This window comes from Ornithorhynchus anatinus, chromosome X1 (genome assembly GCF_004115215.2).
Source record: "Ornithorhynchus anatinus isolate Pmale09 chromosome X1, mOrnAna1.pri.v4, whole genome shotgun sequence".
NCBI lineage: Eukaryota > Metazoa > Chordata > Mammalia > Monotremata > Ornithorhynchidae > Ornithorhynchus > Ornithorhynchus anatinus.
In genome coordinates, this window is record NC_041749.1 from 84,213,788 (window position 1) to 84,236,463 (window position 22,676).

At 52.9% G+C, this 22,676-nt stretch overlaps 1 protein-coding gene across 1 annotated transcript in view; it reads left to right on the top strand.

Moving 5' to 3' along the window:
• The first annotated feature begins 2,469 nt into the window (after positions 1–2,469).
• Positions 2,470–22,676, top strand: part of MST1R (macrophage stimulating 1 receptor) — a 30,933-nt gene continuing 10,726 nt past the window's right edge. Inside the window, exons 1-6 of the mRNA XM_029052171.1 lie at positions 2,470–2,546; positions 3,665–4,996; positions 20,608–20,796; positions 21,267–21,392; positions 21,625–21,795; positions 22,210–22,370. Of these exons, the coding sequence (XP_028908004.1) occupies positions 3,761–4,996; positions 20,608–20,796; positions 21,267–21,392; positions 21,625–21,795; positions 22,210–22,370 (1,883 nt within the window). The 5' untranslated portion in view covers positions 2,470–2,546; positions 3,665–3,760. The remainder of the gene's footprint in view (positions 2,547–3,664; positions 4,997–20,607; positions 20,797–21,266; positions 21,393–21,624; positions 21,796–22,209; positions 22,371–22,676) is intronic.

The window sequence follows — 22,676 nt, forward strand, 5'->3', positions numbered from 1 at the left end:
TCCAGCATTCCCTGTTCCTTTTTGAGGGAGCAGCTGGTGCGTTGCGGCCATCAGTGGGCAAATCCAGGGCTGCAGGGGAGCCTGGGGCCACCGGAGTCCTTCTTCTGACTCCGAGTATGCAAGTCCTGCAGATCTCGGGCCCACCCGATCGGAGTGGGAACCAGGCATTCCCTAACTCTTCTGCATCCCTGGACCCTGGGTGAAGGGATGGGGAAGTGGGGAGGTTCCCCTCTTCTGCTTACAGCTCCATAATGGGCAAGGGAGAGGGGTGCATGCACCTGCCATCTCTTTTGGAGACCCAAGAAGGTCTCCTGGGAGTTGAGAGTGGGCTAGGGTGGACTCCCCCTCAGCAAGCCATGTAGCCTAGTGGCTAGAGCATGGTCCTGAGAGTCAGAAGGACCTGGGTTCCAATCCCTGCTCTGCCACTTGTCTGCTGTGTGACCTTGGGCAATTCACTTTTCTGTGCCTCAGTTTCCTCATTTGTCAAATGGAGATTAAGACTGTGAGCCCCATGTGGGATATGGACATTGTCCAACCTGACCCCAGCACTTAGTACAGTGCCTGGCACATAGTAAACACTTAACAAATACCCTTAAAAGAAATATGGGCTCACATAGTCTGGCTCCTTGCCTCCAAGCAAGACCACACCAACTGAGCTATCTCAGATTGATAATAGCAAAGGTGTTTGCTAAGTGCTTACTATGTGCCAAACATCAGGGTAGATACAAGATAATCAGGTCAGATACAGTCCCTGCCCCATGTGGGGCTCGCAGTCTAAGTAGGAGGGAGTAGGATTTAATCCCTATCTCAAAGGAGGAAACGGAGGCACGGAGAAAGTGACTTGCATGCAGTGCTCTGCACACAGTAAGCGCTCAATAAATATGATTGACCGACAAGGTCACACACCTCGCAAGTGGCAGAGCTGGAATTAGAACCTACACCTGTACCCTTTCCACTAGGCCACACTGCTTCTCTTCTTCTTCTTCTCTTATCTTTGAAGACGTCCGGAGATGGAGATTCAGCAACTTCTTTTGGTAAACCCGTTCCTGGAACTAACAAGCCTTCAGTCAAGAAGTTTCTCTAAATGTCTAGTTTCAAATCCTGTTGCAATGTTAAACCTTTTCTTCCTATGTTTTGATTTTTATAGTGGTGAACCATATAAAATCTTTTTTAGAATTGAAAGAGGAAATTACCTCCCTGTCTTCTCTTGCCATTAAAAAGTCCTTATTCCTTTAACCCTTTCTCTCAATTCAGTCTGGCCTTTTTTTATGTGGTGTTTGTTAAATGCTTGCTACGCGTCAGGCACCGTGGTAAGCTCGGAGAAAGATACGAGGTGATTGGGTCGGGTACAGTTCATGTCCCACCTGGGGCTCACAGCTTGAATCCTCATTTTACAGATGAGGTAACTGAGGCACAGAGAACTTCAGTGAGTTGCACAAGGTCACCCGGCAGACGAGTGATAGAATCGGAATTCGAACCCAGGTCCTTCTGACTCTCAGACCGTGCTCTTTTCCACTAGGCCACTCCGCTTCCCATTGCCTCTGTTCATTGAATTTTCAAGAATCTCATCTTTCTGATTCGAAGGCCATTGCAGGGGGAAAGGGAAAGAGAGATGGGCAGCTCACGGATTAAGCACAGACTGATCGAAAAAGTCCTCGAAAAGGTCTTTTTCCTAACAGGGTACGTCTCTATTCGGCAGTACCCCGGATCTAGAGCTGTACTATGGTGGAGAAAACCCCTGGCGTTGGGGAAGTTCCCAGCAAACTGAGCTTCTTGCTTCAGAAAGCAAGCCCTAGGGTGGGCGTGCGTCCCCCCCATCGAGTCAGTGGTATTTATTGAGCGCTTACTTTCACTCAATAGTATTTATTGAGCGCTTACTATATGCAGAGCACTGTACTAAGCGCTTGGAATGTACAATTCGGCAACAGATAGAGACGGGCTCACAGTCTAGTGGGGGGACTGTAAGGAGAGGAGACAAGGTCAGGTGTGAGAGTGTCTCGGCTATAGCAGTGTGCAGAATACTGTACTAAGCGCTTGGGAAAGTACAACCCAGCACTAAACATGCCACCTTCATTCCCTGCCCGCCCTCCTCCCCTCGGCTCCCCCCACACCCTTTCTCCCTGCTAGGGCAGGTCGCCCATCCGCCTGAGTCTGGGACGGAGGCCACGGGGAGAGCCAGAGCCCCCCACCCCAGCGCTCTGGGAGCCCCGACCGGCCCCCGGGTATCGGATCTCGGACTTGGGCACGGAAGGATAAGTGCCGGGGGGCGAGCCGGCGGGGCCGCCGGGCTCCTCGAAGACGAAAGGCCGGGGGTGAGTGACCCCTGTCTCCTTCCGTCCTTCACTCCTCCCCCTTCCCCGTTTTCTCTTCCTCCTTCCACCTCCCAGTCCTCGTCCCCGTCCCCTCCCCGATCCGCGTCACCCCTCCTCTTTTGCCCCGCCTCCCTCCCCTTCTCGACTCCCTAAGGCCCGTCCCGACTCCTCCCTTTCCCGCCCCCGTGCCCTAGGTGAGTCTCCTCTCTGCCTCTGGAGCCCGCGACCGCCCAGGTGAGAGAGTCCGGGACCGAAACTGCGAGCGGGAAGCGAGGGAGGGATGCCAAGAGAGAGAAGGAAAGAGGAGCCCGTGAAGCCGGCAGGCTGGTTTTCCTTGCTGTCCGTTGCGATGCTGTGCGCAGAGTCTGTCCTTGTGGCTTTTCCGCAGGACTCTGCCCCAAGGGAGGGGGAAGGGGGCATTTCCAAAGAGCTCCAGAAGGGGACCCGATGACTCTTCCAAGGTTGGTCAGGGAAGGACCCCCTCGCAGGGTGGCACCTGGAGAGATTCCGGTCCTCGACCGGTCTCCCCTACGGGAGGGCGAGTCAAGCGGAGGCCTGTCCGTTCCCCCATTCCGTCCCTAGCTTGGCCAGTGGCCGGCGAGTGGCAGGCCATCCGCTGCTAGTCGAAATTCTCCAGCGCTGGGCAGCAGCGGCACGGGAGGGAGTCGAGGGCGGAGACTCGGGTTTACTGCGCGGAAGGCGGCGATGGTAAACGGCTTCCTTATTTTTACCGAGAGAGGACTCTCCGGATACGCCACCGGAAAGATCGCGGACGGAGGTGGGGCGTTCTGGGAGAGATGCGTCCATGGCGTCGCTATGGGTCAGAGGCGACTCGACGGCGTAAGGCAAGACAGGGAAGGAGCCGGGGAGAAGTCGGGGAGGGTGACGCCCTTGGAGACTCATAAGTGGAAGCGAATAGACCGTGGGAAGGGCTTCTTGAGGGTGAGGGCCCGTCTTGGAGCAAGAGGGACTCTTGGAGGACCCGCGCTGACTTGCAGGGTGTGTGGGAGGGTGTGTTTATCGATGGGTCTGACAGGGTCGAGAAGGCGACTGGTCACGGTCAGCTGTATCCTTGGGCTGGGGCTGGCAACTTTACTTTCTCTTTCCCCATTCATTCCCCCGCTTCCTCCAATCCAAGCTCTCTACATACACCCTTCCCTCCCAAGGGCTAAATGTGGGCTATGCCGAGAGCAGGAAGAGCAGCACCTGGGAGTAGTAGACGGTGCTCTTCTTTTCTGAGGACCTAGCCCTCGTATCCCCTTCCCGGGGCTTGTTGGCATGAGATCTGCCATCAAGGCCCACTGCTACAGCCAAGACACTCTCACACCTGACCTTGTCTCCTCTCCTTGCAGCCCCATAGAATGGTGCCCCCAAGCCCTCTGCAGATCCCGGACTCCCCCTGTGCCGAGGGCCTCAGGTGAGCCTCGGAGCAGAGTTTCCTCTCTGAGATGGGGCCTGACATCGGGCTGCTGCTCCTGACACTGCTCCATGTCCCAGGAGGGACGGGCAGTAAGGATCCCTGGACGTGTCCCCGGATTCCCTTCGCTTCCACTCGGAACTTCACCGTGAAGTACGAGGTCCAAAACTTCACTGCCAGCGGCCCCGTTCAAGGCCTGTTGGCTTACGGGAGTGAGGAGGGTGCCGCGGTTTTTGTGGCCACGCGGAACCGGCTGTATGTGCTGAATGCAGCCCTGGAGAGCCAGGGAGTGCTGAGCACTGGCCCCGTGAGCGACCCGACCTGTGAGACCTGCGCCTCATGCAAAGATGGGGCTGCAGATCCACGGAGGTCCTATTCCAAGGACACAGACAACCAGGTACTTGTAATGGACCCCTTTGAGTCATGGCTGTTCAGCTGTGGGAGCACCTTACAGGGCCGCTGCTTCCTTCACGAGCTCAAGCCCCACGAAGGTTCATTCCACATAGACCGCACCCTGTGTCTCTTCTCTCCGGAGCACAACAAACTCACCGCCTGCCCAGACTGTGTGGCCAGCCCGATGGGCACCCGCGCTCTGGTGCTGGAGGAAAGTTACTCCGTGTACTTCTACGTGGCCTCGTCCCTCAACTCCACCGTGGCCTCCCAGTACAGCCCCGGCTCGGTCTCCATTCGCCGGCTGAAGGGCAGCCAGGATGGCTTCTCCCCAGACTTCCAGATGCTGTCAGTGCTGCCCACGTACCAGGACTCCTATCCCATTGAGTACGTCTATGCCTTCCATTACGACTCATTTGCGTTCTTCCTGACCGTGCAGCGGGAGAAATTGGAGGCCAGCACCTACCACACGCGGCTGATCCGGCTGAGCGCCAAGGAGAGCAACCTGGGCCAGTACCGGGAGCTGGTCCTGGACTGCCGCTTCGAGACCAAGCGGCGGAGGCGCCATGCCCAGGGGCCACCTGCCCACAGGGTATACAATGTGCTCCAAGCAGCGCACCAGGCCCCTGTGGCCTCCAGACTGGCTGAGGAGCTGAACATCCCGGTGGGGGAGAAGGTGCTCTTCGGGGCCTTTGCTGTGAGCCAGGATGGCAGCTCGGCTCCGAGCCCCAACTCCGCCGTCTGTGCCTTTCCTATGAAAATGATCAACAAGGCCATCGAGAAGGGCATGAATGGGTGCTGTGAGCCTGGGGCCCTCAAGAAGAGGGTATTCCGGGGTCTCGAGTTCTTCCAGCCCAAAGGGTTCTGCCCTGGTCCGGTGAGTTCCGGGGAATGAGCTAGGGATGGGGAAGGGGGTTGGATGTTATGGGGAACCACTTCTCATGTGACCACCTGCAAGAGATTGAGCAGCAATTCAGGCAGGGTTCTGGGAAGAAATAATAATAATAATAATGATGGTATTTGTTAAGTGCTTACTGTGTACACAGCACTGTTCTAAGCACTAGGGGGATACAAGGTGATCAGGTTGTCCCATGTGGGGCTCACAGTTTTAATCCCCATTTTACAGATGAGGTAACTGAGGCACAGAGAAGTGAAGTGACTTTGCCCAAAGTCACACAGCTGACAAGCGGCGGAGCTGGGATTAGAACCCATGACCTCTGACTCCCAAGCCCGGGCTCTTTCCACTGAGCCACACTAATCCTTCCCATTTTCTATCTGGGACAGCAGGGAGGGTTTAGGCGAGAACTCAGATGGAAGAAATCCCACTAGTTCCATTCCCTCCCCAACCGTTGCCCTGCGACCCCGGACCCCTCTCTTCCCACCCAAACCTTGTAAAATGGGCACCTTTCTTTCTGCTGGCCGCCTCTGGCCAGAGTTCATGATGATGATGATGATTGTATCTGTTAAGCCCTTACTACATGTCAAGCACCGGTCTAATCTAAGCGCTGGAGTAGATACAAGTTAATCAGGTCGGACCCAATCCCTGTCCGTGTCACAGTCTAAGTAGGAGGGAGAACAGGTATCGAGTCCCCATTTTACAGTTAAGGAAACTGAAGCACAGAGGAATTAAGTGACTTGCCCAAGGTCACACGACCACAAACTGGCAGGTCCTCTGATTCCCGGGCTTGTGCTCTTTCCACGAGACTATGCCGGTTCTCTTGAGTGTAGCTGGGATTTCAGCTCCTCTCCGGGCCCCATTTTCAATCCAGCTGTTGTACAGGGAACTTCCCCCAGGCCTCGGCCCGGCCCTGGGTGCGTTTGATTTATTAGGTAGTTTCCGTGGTTACATGCAGACAGAGTTGCACCATGGATTGGGCCTCTCCACACCCACTTCCTTTCTCCCTGCTCCACTCCCCCTCCCTCCCGGCCCCCCTACCCCCACCCCAGCCTTTGAAGCAGTCCTCCAATTCTCGGTCCTGATTAGATCACTTTGATTCAGTAAGAAAACCCTGGAGGTAATAAGAAGGGGTGCTTTAGGGGGGAAGAGTTTCAGAACCCTTTACTCCCAGGCTTGGGGGCTGTTTAGGCCAGGTTAACTGCTTGGTGTCCCTCAGGCAAGTGGGGGGAGTATCGCCCAAATCTGTGATTGGCACAAGTGTTTGTCTTCCTAGTGGAACCCCGTCTGGTTCGGAAGCAGAACTGAAGACGGGACAGTTAACACTTTTCCCTCACTCAGGCTTCTGCCTGGGAACACCCTGGAAGCCTGGAATGTTGCCCCTCTGGGCAGAGGCCCCCCCCCCCCCCATGTGTCTCTGGATTCCAGGAGCTAGGTTCTCCTGGCCACCGCCCACAGTTGGGCTGAGGGAAGTGGCAGATGCAGTACCCATCAAAGGTACTTTGTCTGCTCTCTCTCTCTCTCTCTCTCTCTCTGTGTGTGTGTGTGTGTGTGTGTGTGTGTGTAGAAAATTCATTCAATAGTATAAAATAGGATGAGGAGGGTGGAATAAGCGAGTTTACCATTCCTGTCAGCACCTCTCCCTCCCCCATTCATTCATTCATTCAATAGTATTTATTGAGCGCTTACTATGTGCAGAGCACTGTACTAAGCGATTGGAATGTACAAATCGCTAACAGATAGAGACAGTCCCTGCCCTTTGACGGGCTTACAGTCTAATCCCCCAGGACCGCCGCTGCCCAGATGGTAGCAAGGAAATGGGGTAGGGGCAGAGGAGAGGGCAGAGCTTCTTGGGGCGTGGTTTGCTCATCCGTCCATCAACCCTTAGCTTTATGCTACGGAGGCAGATTCAGAGGAAGCAGCCCCTAGGGTCGGGGGTCAGACCAACAGGGTTGGCCAGGGAAGCTGTGGGACAGTCAGTCAGTCAATCGTATTTATTGAGCGCTTACAGTGTGCAGAGCACTGAACTAAGCGCTTGGGAGAGTACAATATAACAATATTAGCAGACACATTCCCTGCCCACAATGAGTTTAGCAGACACATTCCCTGCCCACAATGAGTTTACAGTCCAGAGGGGGAGACGGAAGGCGGGTCCAGCCTCTCAGGCTGCTGCTTGTCTCTCCATGGGCAGGGTCTCGGCCTTCAAGATGCCTTTTCTAGTTAGCTTCTAGGGGAGATGAGGCAGTAATAATAATAGTTGCAGGATTTGTTAAACTTCTACTATGTTCATTCATTCATTCAATGGTATTTATTGAGTGCTTACTATGTGCAGAGCACTGTACTTACTAAGCCCTGGGGGAGATACAAGATAGTCAGGTCAGACGCAATTCCTATCCCACATGGGGATCACAGTCTGCGAGGGGGAGAAGAATAGATATTAAATCCCCATTTTACAGATGAGAAAACCGAAGTCCAGAGAAGTGAAGTGATTTGCCTAAGCTCACACGGCAGGCGAGTGGTGGAGCAGGGATTAGAACCCATGTCATCTGACCCCCAGGCCCATGCTTTTTCCTCTAGGCCTCACACTGCTTCCTTAAATAAGGAGGTCAAAGAAAGTGGAGGGGGGAGGGAGTCGATGGGGAAGGGGAGGGCTATGCTGAGGAGATTTGGGATGAAGACAGGGTCAGTTCACCATCAAGGCAGCTTAATTAGGGCAGCATGGTCCAACACTGGTCCCATGGACCAGATGCACACACTGGGTCACTCAGAAGGGCCTCAGGAATCTCCGCCAAGTTGCCCACCTCCCCAGGCCAGCCCTCAACCCTTTCCCCAGATGCACACGTGCTTCCAGTCAAGAGATGGGTGAATGAGTCCCAGTTCTCTTCTGGGTCTCGGGTTTCCCAGTTGTAAAATGGGGAGAATGTAATGTTTTAGCTCTGAGATCCTCTACCAAAAGGGACTAGAGTCTTATAGCCCCCCTGGGCTGCTGGCCACTTCCTCTGTTTAGGGGGCAATTCAGGGATGGATTCTGCTCCCAATGAATTTTCCTTTCCCCTTACATCCATCTGGTTGGGGGACTGATAGGCTGAGTTGAAACTGGTCATCACCCTGCCTGTGTGTGTGTGTTTGTGTGTGTCTCCGTGATTCTTTCTCTTCCTCCATGTTTGGTGTGTAGGTTTCCGGGGCAGGAGGCCCCATGCAAATTCAGGAAGCTTATAAACATCTGGCCCTGTATGGAGCTGTTGTGACTGGTTGAGGCTTGGCCAGGGTGGGGTATGTACGCTTGTCTACTTGGCAGGAAAAAACAATCTCCCTTTGGCAACAGGCACGCATGACGGTGGCGCACTGAACAGTCCAATGGAGTTGTGCAAGAGCTGTGATTTGCCTGAAATCTCGTTCTTCCCCTCCATTCTCTGCAGGCTTGATTTGAGGGTGGGGGGGTGGGGGTGGGATACCAGAGTTCCCTTCAGAGGGGAGGCCGGCCCCTCAGGGGTCAGTGACCAATGGGAACCTGGAGCAATTGCAGGAAGAGAGATTTACCTTCTGCTTAAAGAAGAATTTTTTGACAGTGAGGGTCGGGGACTGCTGGAAGGAACTCCTGAAGAAGCTTCCAGATCTCTCTCCACAGAGTTTAGGAGCATATCAAAGAGCTGGAAGGGTTCTCTTCCTTCCTTCCTCTTCTCTACAAAAGCAGCGTGGCTCAGTGGAAAGAGCACGGGCTTTGGAGTCAGAGGTCATGAGTTCGAATCCCAGCTCTGCCACTTGTCAGCTGTGTGACTGTGGGCAAGTCACTTCACTTCTCTGTGCCTCAGTTACCTCATCTGTAAAATGGGGATTAAGACTGTGAGTCCCCCGTGGGACAACCTGATTCCCTTGTGTCTACTCCAGCGCTTAGAACAGTGCTTGGCACATAGTAAGCACTTAATAAATACCAACATTATTATTATTATTATTGTTCTCTAGAGATCTTCAAGTAAGGGCCTAGCTGGATCTGGGCCTGCTGAATTTGGGGGATCAGATGAGATCAAGCTCATTTCTGGCCAGGGGAAGTCATCTAGAAATCTTTAAGGGTGGGAGAGACAACCAGCTGAGATGACTTGGGTAATAATATTGTTGGTATTTGTTAAGTGCTTACTACGTGCCGAGCACTGTTCTAAGTGCTGGGGTAGATACAGGGTAATCAGGTTGTCCCACGTGAGGCTCACATTTAATCCCCATTTTACAGATGAGGTAACTGAGGCACAGAGACGTTAAGTGACTTGCCCACAGTCACACAGCTGACAAGTGGCAGAGCCGGGAGTCGAACCCATGACCTCTGACTCTGAAGCCCAGGCTCTTTCCACTGAGCCACGCTGTAGTTCTTCATGGAGGTGGGGGATGAGCTAGTTGACTCGTTGAAGTCCTTTCTATCCTAGGGAGCTTAGGATTCAGTGAGTCCTCGTATTTAGACTGTGAGCATCATGTGGGACAGGGACTGTGTCTTACCCGATTAACTTGTAACTACCCCAGCATTTAGAGCAGTGCTTGACTCAAAGTAAGCACTTAAAAATACAATAATAATAATAATAAAGTGAGCCCGTCTGAACAGTGATGCATGGTGAGTGGTGGGGCAGAAAGGGGAGAGGGAGGGAGGAGACAGAAGCAAGCATTTGTTATTCTTCTCCTCTTTGTCCCCCAACTCCTGAAATGTGCCCACCACCACCCCACCCTCTAGGTATGATCTCTCTGGGCTCAGGGCACAGCTCAGTGCTAAAGCAAGTTCTCTGCTTCTTTAAGCCAAAGTGGTGGTGGTTGGAATCAAGTTGGAGTGGGCAGGGAGGGATGGGGGGGTCTGTGCTAGAGGTCAGTGCTCTGCACACAGTAAGTGCTAAATAAATTCCATTACTACTAGCCACACCAGAACTAGGCTTCCTGGCCCATAGGCCCAGCATGGCCATCTTCTCTAGGAATCAATCTACACAGTTCACCTCTTCAACCCTTGCAACTCTCCCCTTTCTGAGCCGGGGCCAGACCTTGGTCCTCCCCAGCGTATTAGGGGTTCCAGAGTCCCCCTCCTCAAGTCGTGAGACACTCCCGGGAGCCCTAGGCCCCCACTTCCAGAAAGGACCTAACTAGTGTGGGCATAGTCTGGGTCTTAGAGGAACGGGTGAAGGAGGAGATGGAAAATTCATCAGGGGTACTGCATTGGGTGGAACCAGACTCGAATTCAGTTACCCCAAAGAAGGCTGATGGTGGTGGCCATGGTGGCAATATTGGTGAGCCTAGCGGGAGGTAACCAGTAGAGGCAGGGAAGTGCAGAGAAAAGGCAGTAAGTGCTGCCCTCCACCCCCAGTGTAACCAAACCCTGCCATGTCCGAGGTCGCCACCGCTTCCATGGCCGCAGCTGTGGAAGTGGCAGGAGGTTAAGAGGCAACACTGGTTTCTGTTTCTGGGAATTTTCCTGTTGCTGCTGGTAGCCCTGCCCGAAAGATGTTATCTCATGGAATAAGTGTTGTTATCTGTGGTATGTGTGTGCACATCAGTGTTTGTAAGTGGGGTGTTTTCTTTTCCCCCTAACTGGTTGATTCTGTCTTGCCCTCATTCTAACTCAGCCTCCATCCTGCTACTCCTTCCAGCCTCTTCCTCTTTGCTCCCTCTCGGCACCCTCCACACCCTCCCATTCTTGGGCTTTGGTCCTACACCCCGAAAGCCTCACCTCCTGTCCTGCATTGCTGTTCCAGCACTTTAAGGATGGGGGTTTTAGCTCTAAGGGATTAAGGGAACCCACCGAGTTCAAAGAGGAATGCACGGAGCAGGGCCTGTCAGACAGCAACTCCCAGAACAATCAGCAGAGGACTGGGAGTTAAGACTCCTGGGTTCTCTCAAATGGGGGCCTCTGCCTCCTAGCCACCCCTTCCAGTACTGGTGGTTAAAGCCAGAGTAAGACTCCAGGGGGTCTTAGATAGGGGAAGCTGGAGGATGCAGTGGGTGGGGTGGTAAGGGATGGTCAGGGTGAAGGAGACAGGTCCTAGGACCAGAGTTCCTCTGACAGCTGCCTTCAGGGGCTATGACATTGCCCAGGTTGATCACAGCAGAAGTAAGGAGAAGGGTGTTGTCAGGCTGGCCCTGTGGGTCTGTGATGACTTTGTCTCTTCTCCACAGTCCCCCGCTCCCCAGAAGGCTGGAAACCATTTTGCCAGTGATACCGTTTGGTCTAGAAATAGTATTCTGGGGGGAAGATCTGTTTCCCTCACCCGATTCTGCAGTTTGGTGTAATCCCTATGGAAGAACCGCGGAGCTGTAAACAAGAGTAGGCTACAGTAGCGAGGCCTATTCTGGGGTTTCATCTCCTCAGGGTGAGCAGTTGAGGTTCCAGGAGGGTTTGACGGGCTGCTGCCTTTCCCCTATCTGGGCATGCCCTGTGCAGTCTTATCAATCGATCAGTGGTGTTTATTGAGAGCTTACTGTGTGCAGAGCACTGTACTAAGCACTTGGGAGAGTACACTATAACAAAGATGGTATCTTCTCTGCCATAAGGGCCCCTTCTTCAGAAATCATCTTTCTGAAGCCTTCCTAAACTCATCCCTCTTATCTATCCAATCCCTTCAGCAATCCCCTTAGACCTATGAAGGTCTGTGTTTTTTAATCCAACGATAAGTGGTATTTATTGAGCGCTTACTGGGTGCAAAGCACTGGACTAAGCGCTTGGGAAAGAACAATACGACAGAGTTGTCAGATATGTTTCTGGCTCACAAGGAGCTTTTTCTGTTATATTTCCGTTTGAGTTCCAGTAGGTACCACGCAAGTGTGAAGTGTGTCAGGGTTTGCGTGGCGTATGTAAGTGTATGTTTGGATAGTATGTTATTTGCTCTGATTCTTTAAATCTTTCTATTCCACTTGTGTTTGTCCTCTCCTTCCCACTAAACTGCAGGCTCTTTGAGGGCTTCCTCTTTTCTCTCCTCCGTCCTCCTCTGGTGCCAGGCACGCAACAGGTGGGAGCTCAGCCAGGGCTGCTGATGATCATTTGACTGACTGCCTGGTGGCCTCCTGATTCTCGAAAGCCAGATTTACTTCCTGTGCAGTCAGACCGACACCTGCTGCAACCCATTCCGGCTCCAGCCTGAATCACCCTAAGCAAGCAAGCTGGGTCAGCTGCCCGTGATGCCGACGGGAACGTTTTCTTTCCCTGAAGATGTGGGTCACCTTCCTCTCTGCCGATTCTCCCCACCTCCCTGCCCCCGAACCCTGCCACTCTTCCTGCTCACCTTGAGCTGAACTGTGGTTGGATCAGGTCCCTTCCTCTTCCCTCCCCAACCTCACCCCACCAAACCCCACCCCCTTCTTCTGGGTTGGGATGTGGCTTTGTAAAGTGAATATACCAGGTGATGGCCTCACCACCTCAGAGGTCAAACTCCAAAGGGTCTTCTAGGAGCAAAAAGTCTTAGCGACTGAGACGGCCAGTAACTTCTTCACAACCAGTCCAGGAGAGTGGGGGCTTCTTTACAGCTTTTGACTCTGCAGTTGAGGTCAGAGGTTGTGGGAAGCGGGGTTTCTTTGAAGTCCCCAGGGAATGGCTGGGCTTTCCCCAGGAGGCTGGACTTCCAAGGGTGACTGTCACCCTAATCCGGCTCCTAATAATATTACTGTGGCACTTGTTAAGTGTGTACTGTATGTTAAGCACTGGGGTAGATACAATCAGGCCAGACACAGTCCCTGTCCCATGTGGAGCTCACAGTCTAAGGGGGAGAAGGAGAACAGGTATTGGATCCCCATGAGGAAGTTGAGGCACAGGGCAGTCAAGCAACTTGCCCTGAGTCGCACAGCAGGCAAGTGGCACAGCTGAGATTATTAATAATAATAATGATGGTATTTGTTAAGCGCTTACTGTGTGCTAAGCACTCCTATAATTCCCATCCCTGTGCTCTTTCCACCAGGTCACAGTCCTCCTGGTGGGATCATCAACTCTTGGTTCCTGGGGAATGAGGAAAATGAGGCCCAGAGAGAGAGAGAAGAAAATGACTCCCCAATCAGGGAGAATTTGGCCCACCGTGGAGGCAGGGGAATAGGCAGCATGGTCTAGAATGGGTTTAGAAGCTGTAGGATCTGAGTTCTAGTCCCAGCCCTGTGCCGAGCCTGCTGGGTGATCTCCAGACAAGCCACTTCTGGGTCTCAATTTCCAGGACTGTTAATAATACCTGCTTCTCCCTTACAGGGATGATTTGAAGACAAAACGAGCTCCCTTGAGGAGCTCATCTGCTCTCGTGGCTTCACCCCACCACTGCTCTGTGGCTGACTCCCAAATCCACCTCACTATTAATCGGTCAATCAATCAATCAGTCGAATTTATTGAGTGCTTACGTGTGCAGAGCTCTGTACTAAATGCTTGGGGGGATACAATACAACAGAGTTGGTAGACACGTTTCCTGCCCGCAAGGAGCTTACGATCTCAAAGACTAGCCTTGACCTCACTCCTCTGCAGTCTCACGTTGCCTCTTGCTTCCAAGACATCTCTATGTGGGTGTCCCACTGGCTCCTCAAATGTCTAAAACTGAACTCCTCACCTTTCCTCCGAAATCCTTTCTTCCATCTAACAAACTTCACTCACTGAAGACAACACCACCGTTTTCCCTCTCTCTCAAAAACCCATCTCCCTGGCATTATCCTTTTCTCCTTTTTCTCTTTCAAGCTGCAAGCCTGTACAGATATCATCTCTTCATCTCCATCCAGACACCCACCATGTTTGTTTAAGCACTTGTCACATCCCTTCTCGACAACTGCATCAGCCTCTTCGTTGACCTCCTTGCCTCCAGTCTCTCCCCCTCTTCAGTTTATATTTCACTCAGCTGCCTGCATCACTTTTCTCAAACATTATTTTGTGCACGTCCCCTCACTCCTTCAAAACTTCCAGTGGTCACCCATTCCTCTCACATCGAGCAGATTCCCGACCAATGGCTTTAAGGCACTCAATCGGCTCTCTCCCCACTATTTATCCTTGCATCTCTTCCACTACACCTCTGTTTACATATTTTGCTCCTCCCAAGCCAACCTCCTCACAGTGCCTCATTCTTGTCTGTCCCGCTGCTGACCTCTTGCCTCATGTCCTCCCTTCTTCCTAGAACTTCCTCCCCCTTCACATGCGAAGGCCACCACTCACCCCATCTTGAAGTCCCTTTTGATATTACATCTTCTGGAGGCCTTCCCTGATTAATTTCTCATCTCCCTAACCTATTTCCCCACTTCTGCTCCTTAAGCCCTTGGGTACTCACCACTTCCGCAGCACTTATGTACACATTTCTATACTCCATTGCTCCTCCTTCCTGTAACTTATTATCATGTTACCTCCCCCACTAGGTCCCTCCCTTGAGGGCAGGGATTTTGTCTTCTAACTCTATTGCATTCTTTCAAGTTCTCAGTACAGTGCTCTGCACACAGTAAGTGCTCAACAAATGCTATTAGGTGACTGATGGCAAGCGATTTGGAAAAGTAAGAGGGTTGTACAAATTCAAGGTGTCTTTACCAAGGGCAGTGGCTGGGGGAAAAGGATAGAAAGCAGAGGAAAATGGCTGTACCAGAAGCAGTGTTCTTGGTTCCAAAACTGGCGTTCTGTTATATGGGATCATATGGAACCTGGAGTGAGGTTGCAGGAGGATCTTAAGCAATCCATCAGTCAATGGTATCTGAGCAGTTATTGTGTCCAGAGCACTTTATTAAATGCTTGGGAGAGTACAGTGCGATAGAAGCTGCATGGCCTAATGGAAAGAACATGGGCCTGGAAGCCAGAGGATCTGTGTTCAAATCCCAGCTCCACCACTTGCTCCACCACTTGCCTGCTGTGTTTCCTTGGGAAAGTTACTTTACTTTTCTGTACCTCAGTTACCTCATCTGAAAAATAGGGAATAAGACTGTAAGCCCTGTGTGGGACAGAGACTGTGTCTAACCTGATTATCTTATATCTACCCTAGTGCTTAGTATAGTGCTTGGCACATAGTAAATACTTAAATAACATTAAAAAAAAGTAGGTAGACACAATCCCTGTCCACGAGGAGCTTACAGACTAGAGAAGGAGAATGCAAAAGAATTCAGAAGGCAGAGCAGGGGCAAAGGCAAAATGAGGGGAGGAGGGGGCCTAAACAGAACTATGCTTGGGAAATAGCATGCCTAGTGGAGAGAGCACAGGCCTAAGAGTCAGGAGGACCTGGGTTCTAATCCTGGCTCTGCCACTTGTCAGCTGTGTGACTGTGGGCAAGTCACTTAACTTCTCTGTGCCTCAGCTACCTCATCTGTAAAATGGGGATTAAGACTGTGAGCCCCACGTGGGACAACCTGATTCCCCTGTGTCTACCCCAGCGCTTAGAACAGTGCTCTGCACATACTAAGCGCTTAACAAATACCAACATTATTATTATTATTCTTATTAACCCATGTGGGACATGGACTGTGTCCAAATTGATTAGCTTGTATCTACCCCAGCGCTTAGAACAGTGCCTGTTCCCTAGTAAGTCCTTAACAAATACCACCAAAAAAATATGGGAGAAGTTGACATGGAATGATAACCTGTTGAAAGCGGTCACCTGGCTGACCCCTCTCACTCACCCATTAGAGCTGGTATTCTGACTCCTGAATGGCTCAAGCGGCTTCCAGATAGATTGGGCCTGAGAGGCTGCTTTGGTCCGGCCTTCCAGGCCCTGCTCCAGAGGGGATGAGAATGGATCTGACCCCGAAGTTGGGAGCTAAGGAAGAGAGAGCCCTAAGACTCATTTTTGTCAGAGGCAGGGATTCTCAGGCCCCAGCGAGTGCTCAGTACAGTCCCCTGCACAGTAAGCCCTCAGTCAATTGAAACCAAGCTTTTTGCAGTCTGGGAAGTTAGGTGTGGCATAGGCAGGGAATGGGGCCTCTCCCCCACCTAGCTCTTATCACTAGAGCATTGGCAAGCAAGCTACCTATTTCGTTCTTTACCGAAATGAGTGATTAGTCATCAGCCTACTCGAAGGGGTGTGTGTGTGTGTTTGTGTGTGTGTGCGTGCGTGTGCATGCGTGCGCTTGTCTGTGGGCCTCTCTGCCCTACCTGGAGCTGAATCCCAGCTAAAAGGCATTTGTCGTTCTTTCTGGCCTGGTGTTGGAGGTCAGGGTGGGATCGGTTTGGGAGTTAGGGTTGTTGGGCTTTGTTTCTGGTTTCTTTTTGCCCCCAAGATTCCTTGAGACCCCGAGCAAACCTCTTACTCTCTGGGCCTCATTTTCCCCAGCTCACAGCGCTCCCTTGGGGGGCTCCATGCCCACTGGAAGGGCCCTTTGGAGATTGGAGCAGTTTTTGGTGTTTCCGGTCGAGTCCTGCCTGAGCCCAAATCCTGAGACCCAAACCTGGGTGTCCACTTACTGGACTGCTTTTTCCCACTCCCATCCTGGCTAAGAAATGAATTTTGGGCGCACATCACACCCCTTGCACATCGAGCAGGGAGGAAGGAAGGAGACAGGACAGTCTGGGGTAGAGGGGTAGTGGTGGTGGGGCCTTTCACCTTAGCCCATTCCTGGTTCCAAGGGTCCAGATCCTTGAGGTCTGCTCCCCACAGGTACGGGTCCCTCAGGGGAGGCTTAATCCAGTCCACTTCCAATCTAGCCAGACCCCACTGGACTCAGAATCCCTAGAAGGAAACCAGTGAAGCTCTGGTTTTGTCTCCTTAGCTGGAGAGGGCTCTCTCTATGTAACTTAGCTAGCTAGAGGCCCCAGGGGGGATCAGAGCTCTGGCTCCTGACCCCAAGATGTCCCTCCCTGGGGACTCCCAGAGCCTCACAGGAGTAAAGATGAGAGCTGCTTCACAAGCCTTTTTGCTTCCCATCTCTCTCCGAGACTTAGCTCTGGCCCAGCCACAACTGACTCTAGAAACCCATAGGGCTGTACCTCAAACCCAGGTCTTGTTCTGATTTGAAAGACTGTGGCTTCCCAGCTCTAATAATTAATGATTATGCTATCTGTAAAACGCTTACTATGTGCCAGGCACTGCTCTAAGCCCTGGGGTAGGTACAAGTTAATCAAGTCAGATACAGTCCTTGTCCTACATGGGGCTCACAATCTAAATAGGAGGGAGAATAGGAATTGAGCCCCCATTTTACAGTTGAGGAAACCGAGGCATAGAGAAGTTAAGTGACTTGCCCAGGGTCACACAATAGGTGCATGATGGATCCTGGATTAGAGCCCAGGTCCTCCGACTCCCAGGCCCGTTCTCTTTCCAGTAGGCCATGCTGCTCCTCAAACTCTAAGCCTCAAGTTTCTGATTAGTGCAGGAGAAGAGTCCCACTTCTTTCAGTGTTGGCTTCTGGATGGGCAGAGTCTGGGGCTCTTATTAGGGTGTCTCCTCCGATTCTTCCATCAGTTTCTTGCAGAGCTGAGAGTGATTTTTGAAGGTGAAGAGAAGCAGCGTGGCCTAGTGGAAAGAGCCCGGGCCTGGGAATCAGAGGATCTGGGTTCTAATCCTGGCTCCACCAGTTTGCTGGAGTCACCTCACTTCCTCTGTGCCTCAGTTTCATCACTTATAAAGTGAGACCCAAGTCCGACATGGACTGCATCCAACCTGATTATCTCATATCTACTCCAACGCTTAGTACAGTGCCTGGCACATTGAAAAAATGCCATTCAATAAAATACATTCAATAAATAAAATAAGAGCCAGGCCTTCCCGGTTAGACGGTGATAGCCATTGAGTAGCCGGGGAGCAGGAGTGGTGTTGAGACCCAGTGGGATAGGAACTGAGGAGATCAGGTCGGGAAGGATGGAGAGCAGAGGCTGAGTCATCTCAGCAGCACTGCTTAGCCATTTTTGGAGATTAGTGCCAGGCCTCCTTGCAATGAGTCCCAAAGAAACTGGAGCATAGTGACTTGCAATTTTGATCTTCTTTTCCTCTCCCCAGCCCCCAACCCTAAGCCCCAAGGTCCAAATGGGAGCAGCCCATGCTTGAAAGGTCTGGGGGACTTGAGGGAGGGGGCTCAGACCACCCTAGGGGCCTGGGAGCCATTCTAGGTTAAACCTACCCTGCCCCAGGAGGGTGGAGGAGGGACCTGATGGGGCCATGCGTCAGGGTTGGCCACGCAGACTCTTCTGGTCTCTCAGCATTTGCTCCCAAATCTGATGATCAGGGCAGGAATTGGGGTCTGGGTGTGGTAGGGGTGGCTCTGGGACTTGATATCCTGCCCTACCTGGGCCCGGTCTCCAGGTAGCCTCACCCATTAGCTGAGTCATCACTGATAAATCCCTCGGCTGGATTTCCTACCTCAGAGCAATTACCCTCGGGAAGGGATTCTCCTACCCTCATTACAGGTGAGGAAACTGAGCTGCAACCAGAGGAAGGACCTTGCTCGGTCGTTACCTATCGCAGAGCTCCACTGGAATTTGGGCTTCTCGAATGTGTCTGTGACCAGTGAGCCGTGGACCCTGGCCTGGTTCTGGCCCTGGGACCGATGAACTGGGAAATTTGGGGTGGGATGGCTACTGCCCCATTCCAGGGCACAGGGTTGTTGCCCCCAGCCTCCTCCTCCCCTCTCTGAGTCGATCTTGCCTCTTAGCACGGGGTGGCCGATAGGGACCAAGGGCTCTTGGTTTCAGTTTGGGTCATTCCCTGGCAGGATTGCTCCTCCTCGCCCCCTCTCTCCTCCCTCCCCAGCCCAGACCATGGCTCACGGACTCTCTTTTTTTGGCATTAATCACAACCCACCCCACTCTGTGACTTGTTCTGAACCCAAACCTGCTGCCCCACCTGGAAGCAGCCATAAGGCCTCAGTGACAGCCTCTCTGGGATCAGCACTGAAACTGGGCCTGGAGTTTAAAGGCAAGGGAAGGGGCTTCAGGGATTTGGGGTGAGGGAAGAGCCTACTCCATTGATTTTTTTTTTCCCCTGCCCCCCCACCCCCTCAACACACTCCTCCCTCTGCCCCAGTGCAGAAAGCCCAGTCCTGCTGCTAGAATCCTGAAGGAAAAGCTAGGATGGTGAGTCAGCCAGAAGTCAGAGGCAGGGTCTCTCTGACTCCTTGCTGGCCCCGACCCCCACTCTGCCTTCTTTAATGACCTTTCTCCAGGTCTTTGGGCCTCAGCCATAAACACATATACCCTATCTCTCTCTCTCCCTCCTTCCCTTTCCTTCTCTCCCTTCTCTCCCTCCCTCCATCCACTCTCCTGGGAACTGGGCTCACCCCTCATTCATTCATTCAATAGTATTTATTGAGCACTTACTATGTGCAGAGCACTGTACTAAGCGCTTGGAATGTACAAATCGGTAACAGATAGAGACAGTCCCTGCCCTTTGACGGGCTTACAGTCTAATCGGGGGAGACAGACAGACAAGAACAATGGCAATAAATAGAATCGAGGGGAAGAACATCTCATTAAAACAATAGCAAATAAATAGAATCAGGGTGATGTACATCTCATTAACAAAATGAATAGGGTAATGAAGATATATACAGTTGAGCAGACTAGTACAGTGCTGAGGGGATGGGACGGGAGAGGGGGAGGAGCAGAGGGAAAGTGGGGAGAAGAGGGTTTAGCTGAAGAGAGGTGAAGGGGGGGGAGAGGGAGCAGAGGGAAAAGGGGAGCTCAGTCTGGGAAGGCTTGTTTCCGGGGTGGAGGTGGCTCTGAGAAGAGTGGGAGCGAGAGTGGGGCTGTCTCCCTCTTGCTTTTCCCCCACCCTTTCCAACCCCACAGAGATGACCGGGCCAAAGAAATAGCCCTCACCTCCCCCGGTCCCAGCTCTATCTGGGCTTCAGCCTCTCCATTTGCACTTTGGTGAAAAGGGGCTGAGGGTGAGGGGGTGTCAAGTTGATTAGAATTGAGAGCTGGCCCTCCCATGGGGCCGGAAGCACTTTGGAAGCTACACAAAATACCCTGTAAATACTTTATAAGGCTGCTGCTGTTCCCCCCTCCTTTCCCCGCCTCCTCTCCTTTTCCCCCTCACCAAATCACAGCTCATTAACCCCCTCATAGCCAGGAGAGGGAACAGGACTTCTCTGCCCTGGGAGAACTCCTCCATGCCCTGGCCAGGGGCAGTCCCACCTGCAGTCCTCCCTGCTGCCAAGGCAGTGTCTAGACATGGCTTAGCATCGGGGCAGAGCTGCCTGCCAGGATTGAAGGAGAGAAAGAAATGACCATGAGGCAGGAGAACCACAAGATCTTTGGGAGAAATCACAGCATGGAGCCCAAAGTGCGTGTGAGGTGCAGAGATTTGATTGGTGTGTGGCACCCATAGCTAGGGCACCCTGGCTGGGGGAATTTAGAAGGGGACCCTGGCTGGAGGGGGCTGTGGGTACCAATGTCTTCTCTGTTGAGTAGACAGTATGACCTAGTTGGAGAAGCAGCGTGGCTCAGTGGCAAGAGCCTGGGCTTGGAAGTCAGAGGTCAGGGGTTCGAATCCCAGCTCCGCCACTTGTCAGCTGTGTGACCGTGGGCAAGTCACTTAACTTCTCTCTCCTGGGTGTGGGATTGTTGGGGGCCAGACAGGTTAAATTGTCATCTGGAGGTGGGTTGATTGCAGAAAAGGCATTCTCTCAGGAGAACAGTGGTGGAAACTCTCTGACTCTTTCACTGGGCTCTGCTTCTCTCCCCCCCAACCCCTCGCCTCAACCCTCTGTAGCCAGGTGAAGTATTTAAGGACTCCAATGTCACCTGCTGGAACTTTCCCACGTTCATCCCCACCAATAGCTACCGTGTGGACCTGTTCAACGGGCGGCTGAACGACGTTCTACTCACCGCACTCCATGTCACCCCCCTGGGCAATGCCACTGTGGCGCATATGGGCACTGCCGATGGGCGGATCCTTCAGGTGGGTCGTGTACCTCTCCACCCTTCCTTGGCATAAGGGAGTCACAGCCAGGAGGCTGATTCCACCTGGAGAGCTGTTCCGGCAGAAGGCACCCAGGAGGGTCCTGTAAGGGAGGAATTTGGGAACCTCCATAGGGGCTGTATTCCCTGACAAAAGGAAGGGAATTTCTAGGTGCTGGGTTGGCTTCCAGCTATCCTTTAGATCCTGTCACCAGAGTCTCTCTACCATCCTCTTCCCTCCTTTCTTCCTCCTCTTCCCTCCCTCCTTTCCTCCTCCTCTTCCCTCCTCTCCCCTTCTTTCCTCCTCTGCTCCTCTTCCCTCCTCTGTCCCTCTTCCTTCCTTTGTATTAAGAATGTCCTACTGCAGGCCCAAACCACTGGCGAGCTAGTTCCTTGTCCAAATGGAAAGGAGGGGGAAAGGTTTGGGGTGTCTGGAGTTGGGGGGTGGCTCAACAGCTGCTTTGTCCCTAGGTGGAATTGGCAAGATCCCTCAACTACCTGTTGTACGTATCCAACTTCTCTCTGGGCTCAGAGCAGCCCGTGATGCGGGAGGTGAGCCGGCTGGAGGATCATCTGTTCTTTGCCGCGGGCAACAAGGTGAGACTGGGACCCCCTCCCCCTCGATCCCCCTCCGTCCCCCTTCCCTTCGCTCCCCTCTTGTTCCTCCTTCTCCCTTCCTTGTTTCCCACTGCTCGTTGTTCAGATGGTCCGCCTTGAGGACAGCTGCTGAGTTGGAAGCAGAGATGGGGTGGGGATGAGGCCTAGCTTCCTTGACTCGTATGTTGCCCTCTCTCTCCTCTCCCACATCCTGGCTTTCCTTGTCCCACAGGTGTACAAAGTGCCCATCAAAGGTCCCGGCTGTCGGCACTTCCTGACCTGCAGCCGGTGCCTGCGGGCAGAACGTTTCATGGACTGTGGCTGGTGTGAGGATATGTGCACCCGGCAGAAGGAGTGCCGTGGTACCTGGCAGCGGGACCACTGTCCGCCCGTTATCACTAAGGTACAGAACTGATCAGGGCCTGGAGGGGAGGTTAATAGAGGGGAACTGGGGCCTGGGGTCCTTGGAGTTGGGAGTGAATGACTGCCTTAGATAGAGACTGGGGGCTGCCTATCCTCAATCTGAAGTCTGGGGTGGTCCCCTACTCTCCCCCGCCCCCACCCCCTGCCACAACTGTCTGGCCTGCTTAGGGCACAGATTGTGTCAGGGAGGGTACTGAGGGCATGAGTCTGGAGGGACTGGATTTATTTTTTTGAGTCTGCCTGAGAACCAGGGTCCTGCCTACCTTCCATTGATGTTGCTGTTGTTCACAACTAGGAGGGGCCTGGGCCTCTTGAAGCCTGGGGCATAAGGAGGTGAGACTTGACCTCGATCCCCATGCCAGCACTGAACTTTTTCCTGCATTGTCTCTGGCAGTTCCACCCGCGTAGCGGTCCCACACGAGGCAACACAAGATTGACACTATGTGGCATGGACTTCCAGAGCTGTATCCATTGCAGTTCCCCCCCAGGCACCCAGAATGTCACTGTGGGCCAGAGTCCCTGCAGGCTGCTGCCCAAAGACAACCTAGATCTCAGGTATGAGGATAGGGTGGGCAGAGTGGATGGAGCCTGTGTCCGAGGAGGGACACGACGGTGAAAGTTGCCCTGGGCCTCCACAGCCCTCACCCTCTCTGGGCCTGGGCTGATGATGATGATGGCTGATGATGATGGTTGTTGAGGGGCAGTATGACCTAGGTGGAGAAGCAGCGTGGCTCAGTGGCAAGAGCCTGGGCTTGGAAGTCAGAGGTCAGGGGTTCGAATCCCAGCTCCGCCACTTGTCAGCTGTGTGACTGTGGGCAAGTCACTTAACTTCTCTCAGCCTCAGTTCCCTCATCTGTAAAA